The sequence below is a fragment of the Gorilla gorilla genome, chromosome 5 (assembly GCF_029281585.2).
Source record: "Gorilla gorilla gorilla isolate KB3781 chromosome 5, NHGRI_mGorGor1-v2.1_pri, whole genome shotgun sequence".
In the NCBI taxonomy this organism is placed as follows: domain Eukaryota; kingdom Metazoa; phylum Chordata; class Mammalia; order Primates; family Hominidae; genus Gorilla; species Gorilla gorilla.
The window spans coordinates 166,363,097-166,373,825 of record NC_073229.2 but is presented as its reverse complement, the minus strand read 5'-3'; the positions used below and the strand labels follow the sequence as shown (position 1 = coordinate 166,373,825).

At 36.8% G+C, this 10,729-nt stretch overlaps 1 protein-coding gene across 1 annotated transcript in view; it reads right to left on the bottom strand.

The window, feature by feature from the left end:
• Positions 1 to 307: 307 nt before the first annotated feature.
• The window catches only part of VTA1 (vesicle trafficking 1), a 76,943-nt gene continuing 66,521 nt past the window's right edge, over positions 308 to 10,729 (bottom strand). Inside the window, exon 8 of the mRNA XM_004044765.5 lies at positions 308 to 2,757. Within this exon, the coding sequence (XP_004044813.1) occupies positions 2,612 to 2,757 (146 nt within the window). The 3' untranslated portion in view covers positions 308 to 2,611. The remainder of the gene's footprint in view (positions 2,758 to 10,729) is intronic.

Here is a 10,729-nt window from a genome sequence, read left to right as displayed (position 1 = left end):
TCCATAGCATTTATCACTATTTAATACAGAAGTTCCCATAGTGTGGTCCCCAGAACTTTCTAGCAAGTTCGCAGGTGATGCTGATGCCGGTCATCCAGAGACACCTTTCAGAACCAGTTTGAGGAGAATCTCTTCTCTCAGACTTGCAATATTTCTGATTTGGGTAGAGATAAACCACTCGAACTTTAGGGACCACCTTAAGTGTCTCTTAAAACTCAGAAGGCTGGGACCCATCCCTAGTTTCTGATTGGGTAGGACAGGTGGGGCCCAAAATCTGTATTTCTAATCACACTCGGAGAGCCACTGATTAAATGTAAAGTATATTTTATTATCTATTTCCTCCCTTTTAGAATGTAAACTCTATGAGGGAGGGACTTTTTTTCCTGCTGTTTCTGCTTGCAAAGAACAATACCAGGCATATAGTAGCCATTCAGTAAATATATATGGAAGGAATAAATGAAAATTGCTAATCCTACTGTTACATCAGAACACATCTCCTAATTTTATTTTAAGATTTATAGGAAAAAATACAAATACAAAGTTAACAAACATTGTATAGTTCAATCCCCTCATGCAAGAAGGCGTTTTTAAGCACTGGGCCACATAGACAACTGGGATTTCCTGATATTAGGGAAATAAATTATTAACAATTTACATTATTAGAGCATTAGTATTGACACTAAACATTTATGAAATGCTACCATGCGCTAAGCACTTCAGGTACTGTATCTCTTTTAATTCTTGTAACTATTGAGATGGCTAGTGGTGTCATTTCCATTTTACAGAGAAGGGCTCTGTCACACCATGCAGCCCACTACCAGCGGACTCCGTAGTTTCTATATTGTCTCCTTCCCTCTATGTGCTCTTCCAATTGGGAACCAAAAGGTAGGGTATAAAATAGGAGGTGATGGGTTTACTTTTCAGTGTCCAGGCATATCAAGGTTTGAATTAAAATTTGCTGAAAATCGTGTAACACTAAAGGTCATCCTGGCCATCATTCTATTGTAATAACATCTAAAGAGCACTGGATTTCTAGATGCAAATGTGGAACCCTACAAATGTTCATACCTCTTGTAAAAGACAGGAAAATGTTTTTTAGGAGGCATGTTGTTTGGGGACTTTTTTGCGAGAACTTAGAACAGTTTAGTCAGTCTGAATATTTATTCTACCAAACCCTGTACAATAGCATTACATTTATGCAGAAAATAATGGATATAAATATATGATTATGAGTTAGTGATTTGTTTTTTCCCAAAAGGCCATTAGACTAGGTGTCTTAACTTTTTCTTAGAGGGCCAAATAGTAAATGTTTTTAGACTTGCAAGCCATACAACTCTGCAGTTGTGGAAAGCAACCACAGACAAAACATAAATGAATGAGTATAGGCTTGTTTCAAAGAAACTTTATTTACGTAACAGGTGGCCAATCCATGGGCCAAAGCTTGCTGACCCTTGTGTTTAAAGATTCCCATCTTAGTAGCATGAATAAAATGGACCAGATAAATTTCAGTTAACTTTGTCAAATTTATCTTAAAAAACAAAAAACAAAAAAGCTGTTTCTTCCTATAGAAACACCCATATTCCTATAAATAAAAATGACTTTTAAAAAAGACAATCCTAGCAGGCAAATAAAAAGACATTTGTCTTTGTAATAAGTTGAATTAGCTAAACGAATCCTTGTATTTATTTTTCACACAGCACAAATGCAGGTGGTACACAGTAAGTTCATAATTCCCCACAAAACTTATAAACTTAACAAACGGGAATCTAAACATAATATTCTGAATCATCCATAGCTATCCACTGTGTGGAATCCATTCTACAGCAGCAGAGGAGTACCTTAATTTAAAGCACCAAGTTTCCAGGCATTACTACAAATATCTTCTTTTCATTCTCTAGTACATGCAGTCAAACTGCCTATGAAGCAAATACCAATTCATCTTACGCTTTAATAGATAAGGTAAAGCAGTTGGGAAATCAACATTATTCTTAAGTCTGAAAGTGATTCTACCTCTTTACCTTATTATATTTTCTCCCATGAAATTTTAAACTTTTAATGGAGTTATATTTAACATGAGAATAAATTAAAATTTGAATTTAATGTCTTTTCAGATTCATCCAGCAGTTTAGAATGTTCATATTTGTTTTGTGTCTTGAGGGAAACAAAAACGTAATTTCTAATTTAGAATATTCTGGCTATCTTTATTAAAAGTTACATTTATAATTTTATAGCAAAGTAATATCATCTGTTTGTCCAAACATTACAGATTTTAAAAAATTCCCCTAATGTATGTAAATACAAAGCTTATTCCCAGTACACATTTTATAGAGGTGTGTTTTCATTTTTTGAAGCAGGGTTCAATGGACATTTTTAGGGTCTTGCTAACATCAGCCCTATATACTCAGAGACGATTGAATCTAGTAAATGGACAATGAAAACTGGTTGAGGCTGCTGATGAATGCTTCAATAAAAATCTGATACACACAGATTTCATTGTCATATTCAACGAAACCAAGTCTTCCTTAAAACTGTGATCCTGATAGGCTGAAGATAGAGTAATGGACTGTTAGTTCCTCATGCCAAAAATACATGGGTCTGTCATACAAAGGCTTCATTCTCTGCCTGTCGTCAGTAACTTGAGAGCCTTTTGTAGATTCTGGACAGCAGTGTTTACATCTTCATACTGCAAAGCACTGCCAGCATATTTGCAGTACTTCTGAGCTCTAGCAAAGTCTTCTGGGGTTAGACGAACATCCCCTAGAAGAAAAAGAACAATTGGGATATTTATAAGAATATAAAAAGTGTTCTGTAAGGTTGGGCAAATGCTTATGCTTAAGATTAAAAAACATATTTAAGGCTATGTAAAAACAGTAGTTTTAGTCAATCTCATATGAACTTTGATACATTTTCTTCATTCTTTTCAATTGTCTTTTTATTACTAATATAAACCACAGACACGGCAATACATAATAACTTAGATGAATTAAGATTTTCCTTCAAGAAGCAATAAGGACAAACAAGGATAGTAGCTTTGGTGTCTATGCTAGAATCACTTAGCCTCTCTCTTCATGGAACAATACACACAGACTAAACCAATTCAACCCTCATTTGAGCTGGAATATAAGTATCACCTTCAATAAAAAAAAGTGAATAACAAACTTTATGTAAAGAAAACCAGGTTGCTTAGCTTGTTTTAAGCATGAGAGTATTTTACATGTTTGTGCCATCCATGTAAAAATTTCTTAAGGTTTCTTAAATTTTATATCACTGAAATATACAATTAAACATGTAAACAACCATTACATATTGTTTCTCTAAAATTTATTCTTAGCAAGTTTTCTAGTTATACATATGATTAATGTGTAGTGCCCAACTAAACAATTTCAGTTAAAAAAAAACATTAAAAACATTTCATTTAATCTAAGATATGAATTTCCTTGAATATATATTTCTAAAGACAAAATTAAAAATGGACATTGTATCTTGTCTTTTGAAATAACCACCATTTTCTTTGGAAATTTTTATGAGAATTCTCAAGAGTACTAATCAGAAGGCTGGGAGGCATAGACTATAACAAGCAGACAACATATTTCAATTCTGTTTGAAATAAGTACAAGGCTGTACTTAGAATGACTTCGTTTAGTTGCTTTTAATTTTGCCGTATGTATATATTTTATGCTGCGTGTGTGTATACACAAATACACACACGCAGCAAAAAATTAAAAATTTGACATTACCTAGGCAAAGATTTCAAACTAGGTAGCAACTCCAGGCAAGTGGATACAATATTCTGATCCAAATTATTATTTTCTAAAATTTTCAAAAAGAGTACTGAAACAATTGATGCTACTGTTTCCAGCACAGTGCCAGGCACCTGCAGGTGCTCAGTAACTTCACTGCATGAATACGAAAAAGCTGTATTTTAAATTATTTCCCACATTTTAAAACTAAGTTCATATAGAATTAAACATTAATTAAATTGCAGATTTTAAAATACACATATACTTACTAGTGTAGGGTGCTAGAGTAAGTCTTCAAATATTTGTTGAACTAGTAGTATTTAAGATTACATAAAATTTGGCCTTCACTGTTGTGAATCAGGGATTACCGATTCCAATTTTAACAGAAGTTATTGACTTGGCATTTGTTGCCCATTAAACCTAAACATCAACTATCCTGCAGTTCTGTTGACAATTTAGTCAGGTATGCTCCAGTTCATATTTCTGATCTTGAAAAATACCTACCAGATTCTTTAATGGTTTTTCAAAATATATTTACACTACATACGCTGTCTAGGTGAGGAAACATCTTTGAAAATTGAGTTCACCTTAACACTACTTTTTGTGCTTTAAGTCTCTCCTATCTCAGGGCACTCTTTTAAATATACAAGGCATCCATCCAGAATTTACTGGACATGCTGAAAGAAGGCTGTAATGGTCAGATTAATCTTTATTTTTACAGCATTAGTTTTAGCACTGCTTGGCTGACATATCACTTATTAATAAGGTAAAACCTGTATAATGGCAAGAACTCTGTTACTATTTTTGTTTTATAAACTTATCTACTAAGGATTAAATTATTTTAAAACACAAATATTGTATTTTTTGTGAAATAATTTCAATATTTAAAAAATGTGAATGAAAATATATTAACAGAAAAATATAACTAGATATAAAATATATAAAGCTTACAGACATGCATAACCAATTATGTAACTCATATATAAAATACAAGAACTAAGTAACAACCAATGTACAGATTTAGATCCAAAATGTAACTTATAGACATATAGAGATATTTATTTTCAACAATGAAAAATTAAGCTAAAAAAATCATGTTACATGCTGTTTTGTAACACATAGGCTCTCCTTTATTTTAAAAATATAGTATACTAGTCTACAATTCATTAATAAAATATGAATTAAATTCTTAAACTGAGTAAAAATAAAATGTCACCTAATTATGAGTCTTTAAAATTAGTATTTAAAAACTCAACAGAGAAAACGAAAAATATATAAGGGTAAACACATTTCAGAAAGAGAACAAGTGTTAAATTTCAGTTTATCTGACTTTATACTCAAAAAGGTCAATATAAGCTTAATGCACCAAAATAAAAGCTGTTTTTTTTTCTATCATTAAAATTTACTAGAGGCCATAATCAGAACAAGAGAGGGTGCAAGTGGACCTTAAAGATGCTTCAAAGATTAGAGGGGTTGTCTAATATACCTCTCTTCTGAAATCTTAGCTAATAAGTTACAGACGAGCTGCAGACAAGACCATCTATATATAAGAGGGCTTCATCTCCTCTTCAGAGGTCAGGACAAGATCAGGCAGAAGAGAGCTAGAACTATCAGTTAAATCCTCTACTACAGAGGCAAAGAGAGCCTGGGTCAGCACTGGATCAAAGATAACATCACTTGGTATAAAGAAAAATCACTGCGTGCTCAGTTGACATAAGCATCCATTTCCAAGGTTGATATATCTAATGTCATGAGAGGATAGAACACTTATTTGTAAATATTTCCAAAATGAGTCTTTAGCAGCTCTTTCCAATTTAACTAGATAGTTCCAGAAATTCTTATGTCAAAGGCCTTGGATAATCTCATTCTGGTATACTCTATTATCCTTTGACTAGGATGGAACACACAGGACACAGACTGAACCTTCATACATACAGGCATTGCTGAGACACGTCACTTAACAATTCCAACAATAGTAGTTATGAATACAGGCAGAATTTCATTATGTCAAGTGCTGTGCTAAATACTATTCAGATATTATATCACTTAATGCTCAAAAAAATTTTTTTTTTTTTTTTTTTTTTGAGATGGAGTCTCACTCTGTCGCCCAGGCTGGAGTGCAGTGGCATGATCTCGGCTCAGTGCAAGCTTCACCTCCCGGGTTCATGCCATTCTCCTGCCTCAGCCTCCCAGGTAGCTGGGACTACAGGCGCCCACCACCAGGCCTGGCTAATTTTTTTGTAATTTTTTAGTAGAGACGGGGTTTCACCGTGTTAGCCAAGATGATCTCAATCTCCTGACCTCGTGATCCACCCATCTCGGCCTCCCAAAGTGCTGGGATTACAGGCGTGTGCCACCGCGCCTGGCCAATGCTCAAAAAACTTTATCAGGTAAGTTGTCATTCACACTCTAATACTATTCAGAGATGTAAAAGTAAAAAAGTAAACATTGTGCTTCAAATACCTACCTATTCAATTCCACTCTCCAGAGTCAGCCATAAATTCATTACAATATATTTAATATACATTAATATCACACATATATGCATTAAAAGGTGATTAAATACTAAGCAGTAAGGAGAAATATGTAGCAGAAAAGGGATATAAGTACTAGAAGCGGTAGTAATGGTAGTGACAGTGGTTATAAATGCACTATTTTTAAAAAAGACTTTATATTTTAGAGCAGTTTTAAGTTCACAGCAAAGTTGAGAGGAAGGTACAGAGATTTCCCTTATCTCCCCTTCCTCACCATGCATAGCTTCCTCCATTATTAAACTCCCCAACTTGAGTGGTATATTTGTCACAATCGATGAACCTGCATTGATCCATCAGTATTACCCAGAGTCTATGTTAGGGTTTACTCTTGACATTGTGCATTCCATGAGTTTGGACAAATTTATAATGACATATATCTATTGTTACAGTGTGATATGGTTTGGATTTGTGTCCCCACCCAAATCTCCTGTCAAATAGGAGGAGAGGCCTGGTAGGTGAGTGGATCATGGCGATGGATGTCCCCCTTGCTGTTCTTGTGACAGTGAGTTCTCATGAGATCTGATGGTTTAAAAGTGTGTGGCACTTCCCCCTTCACTCTCCTATTGCCGTGTGAAGAAGGTGCCTGCTTCCCCTTCACCTTCCACGTGACTTGTTGAATGATTTTGACCAAAATGCTGATAATGATATGGACAATGAAGTCCAGCCTGAGGTGGTTTCAGATGGAGATGAGGAACTTATTGGGAACTAGAGTAAGGTCACTTTTGCTATGCTTTAGCAAAGAGGCTGGAGGCATTTTGCCCCTGCCCTAGAGATCTGTGGAACTTTGAAATTGAGAGAGATGATTTAGGGTATCTGACAAAAGAAATTTCTAAGCAGCAAAGCATTCAAGAGTTGACGTGTTTCTAAAAGTGTACGCTCATATGCATGAACAAAGAGATTATCTGAAACTGGAACTTATATTTAAAAAGCAGAGCATAAAAGTATGGAAAATTTGCAGCCTGATCATGTGGTACAAAAAAAAAACCTGTTTTCTGGGGCAAAATTCAAGTCTATCACCCAAATGTGCATAAGTAAAGAGGAGTCAAATGTTAACAGCCAAGACAGTGGGGGAAAATGTCTCTAGGGCATTTCACAGACCACCACAGCAGACCCCGCCATCACAGGCTTGGAGATCTAGAAGGAAAAAATGGTTCCATGAGCCAGATACAGGGCCAGCTGCTCTGTGTAGCCTTGGGACATGGCACCCCAGCTGCTCCAGCTCCAGCCATAGCTAAAAGGGACCAAGGTGTGGCTTGGGCCATGGCCACACCAAGGTGTGGTGTTGGGCCTATGGGTGCGCAGAAGGCAAGAGGTGAGGTTTGGGAATCTCTGCCTAGATTTCAAAGAATGTATGGAAATGCCCGGATGTCTAGGCAGAAGTGTGCTGCACTGGTGGAGCCCTCATGGAACACCTCTACAAGAGCAGTGCAGAGAAGATATGGGGGGTTGGAGCCCCCATGCAGAATGCCCACTGGGGCACTGCCTAGTGGAGCTGTGAGAAGAGGGCCACCATCCTCTAGACCTCAGAATGGTAGACCTACTGACAGCTTACATCATGCACCTGGAAAAGTCACAGGCACTCAACATCAGCCTGTGAAAGCAGCCAAGGGGGCTGTACCCTGCAGAGCCACAGGGGTGGAGCTGCCCAAGGCCTTGGGAGCCCACCCCTTGCATTGGCATGACCTGGAAGTGAGACATGGAGTCAAAGGAGATTATTTTGGAGCTTTACAATTGAATGACTTTCCTGGTGGGCTTCAGACTTGCATGGGGCCTGTAGCCCCTTTGTTTTGGCCAATTTCTCCCATTAAGAATGGGAGCATTTATCCAGTGCCTGCACCCTGACTGTATCTCAGAAGTAACTAACTTGTTTTTGATTTTACAGGCTCATAGGTGGAAAGGACTTACCTTGTCTCAGGGGAGAGTCTGGACTATAAACTTTTGAGTTAATGCTGAAACGAGTTAAGACTGGTGGACTATTGAGAAGAGATACTTGTATTTTGGAATATGAGAAGGACATGAGATTTGGGAGGGGCCAAGAACAGAATGATATGATTTGGACTTGTGTCCCTGCCCAAACCTCATGTTGAATTGAAGGAGGGGCCTGGAGAGAGGTAACTGGATCATGGGGGTGGATGTGCCCCTTGTTATTCTTGTGATAGTGAGGTCTCATGAGATCTGATGGTTTAAAAGTGTGTGGCACTTCCCCCTTCCCTCTCTGTCTCCTGCTGCCATGTGAGGAAGATGCCTGCTTTTCCTTCACCTTTTGCCATGATTATAAGTTTCCTGAGGCCTCCCAGTCATGCTTACTGTTAAGCCTGTGTAACCGTGAGTCTTAAACCTCTATTCTTCATAAATTACCCAGTCTCAGGTAGTTCTTTATAGCAATATGAGAACAGACTAATACACAGTGTCATACAAAATAGATTCACTGCCCTAAAACTTCTCTGTGATCCACTCATTCATCCCTCCCTCTCCCCCTAACTCTTGGCAACTGCTGATCTTCTACCCCCTCTATAGTCTGCCTTTTTCGGAATGTCACATACTTGGAATTATACAGTATATAGCTTTTAAAAATTGGTTCCTTTCACTTTGTAATATGCATTTAAGTTTCCTCCATGTCTTTTCATAGCTTGATAGCTCATTTCCTTCTAGCACTGAATAATATCCCATTGTCTAGATGTACTGCAGTTTATTTATCCATTCACCGAGAGCAAGATAATCTTGGTTCCTTCTGTGTTCTGGCAATTGTAAACAGAGCTGCTATAAACTTTTGCTTGCAGGTTTTCATATGAATATATGTTTTAAACGCATTCAGGTAAATACCACGGACACAACCGCAGGATCCTAAGGTAAATGTACTTAGTTAAATAAGAAACTGCCAAACTGTCTTTTAAAATGGCTGTATCATTTTGCATTCCCACCGGCAATGAATGAGAGTTTCTGTGGTTCCCCATCGTCACCAGCATTTGGTGCTGTCAATGTTGTGGATTCTGGCCATTCTAATAGGTGTGTAGTGGTATCTCATTGTTCTAATTTGCATTTTCCTGATGATATATGCGGTGGAGTATCTTCTCATATGTCTGCTTTCCATTTGTATATCCTCTTTAGTCAGTTGCCTATAAAGGCCTTTTGCTAATTTTTAAATAGGGTTGTCTGCCTTACTGTTCTTTAGGAGTTCTACGTATATTTTGTTAACAGTCCTTAATCAGATAAGCCTTTTGCAATGTTTTCTCTCAGTCTGTGGCTTGTCCTTTCATTTTTTTTTTTTTTTTTTTTTTAGAGATGGAGTCTCGCTCTTTCGCCCAGGCCGGGCTGCAGTGGTGCTATCTCAGCTCACTGCAAGCTCCGCCTCCCGTGTTCATGCCATTCTCCTGCCTCAGCCTCCCGAGTAGCTGGGATTACAGGTGCCTGCCACTGCGCCCGGCTAATTTTTTGTATTTTTAGCAGAGATGGGGTTTCACCGTGTTAGCCAAGATGGTCTTGATCTCCTGACCTCATGATCTGTCTTTTCATTTTCTTGACAGCATCTTTAGAAGGGCAGAAAATTTTAATCTTAATGAAATCTGCCTTATCATTTCTTTCTTTTATAGGTCCTGCATTTAAAAAGTCATTGCTCAGCCCAAAGTCATCTGGATTTTCTCTTATGCTATCTTTTGGATGTTTTATAGTTTTTTATTTTACTTTTTAAATTTATTTTTTATGAACGTAAAATATTCATGTATAATTTGCCATCTTTACAATTTCAAAGCATACATTTCAGTGGTAATAAAAACACGTATATTCTTTTTTTTCCACTTTCATCCTCCACTCCTTCCCCCTTTCCTTCCTGGCCTTTGGTAACCACTAATCTACCTCTATTTTCACGAGATTCACCTTTTTTAGCTCCCACATGTGAGTGAGAACATACAATATGTGTCTTTCTGTGCTTGGCTTATTTTATTTCAAACAATGACCTCTAGTTCTATCCATGTTGCTGCAAATAACAGAATTATTTTCTTTTTTTTGGCTGAATAATATTCCATTGTGTATACACACCACATTTTCTTTATTCATTCATCCACTGATGGCCATTTAGGTTGATTCCATTTTTTGGCTACTGTGAATAGTGCTGCGATAAACATGAGAGTGTAGATTTCTCGCAGCATATTGATTTCCTTTCTTTTGGATACTGTTTTCCTTTCCTTTGGAATTGTTGAATCATATGGTACTTCTATTTTTAGTGATTTGAGAAACCTCTGCACTGTTCTCTATGCCTGTCTTTTGGTTTGAGCCATTTTAACTAGGGTAAAATGACAACGCAATGTGATTTTGATTTGTATTTCTCTGATGATTAGTGATGCTAAGCATTTCTTCATATACGAAATGTTAGATCTTTTGCCCATTTTTGAATTGCATTATTTGTTTTTTGCTATTGAGTTGTATGAGTTCCTTATATATTCTGGTTATTAATCCCTT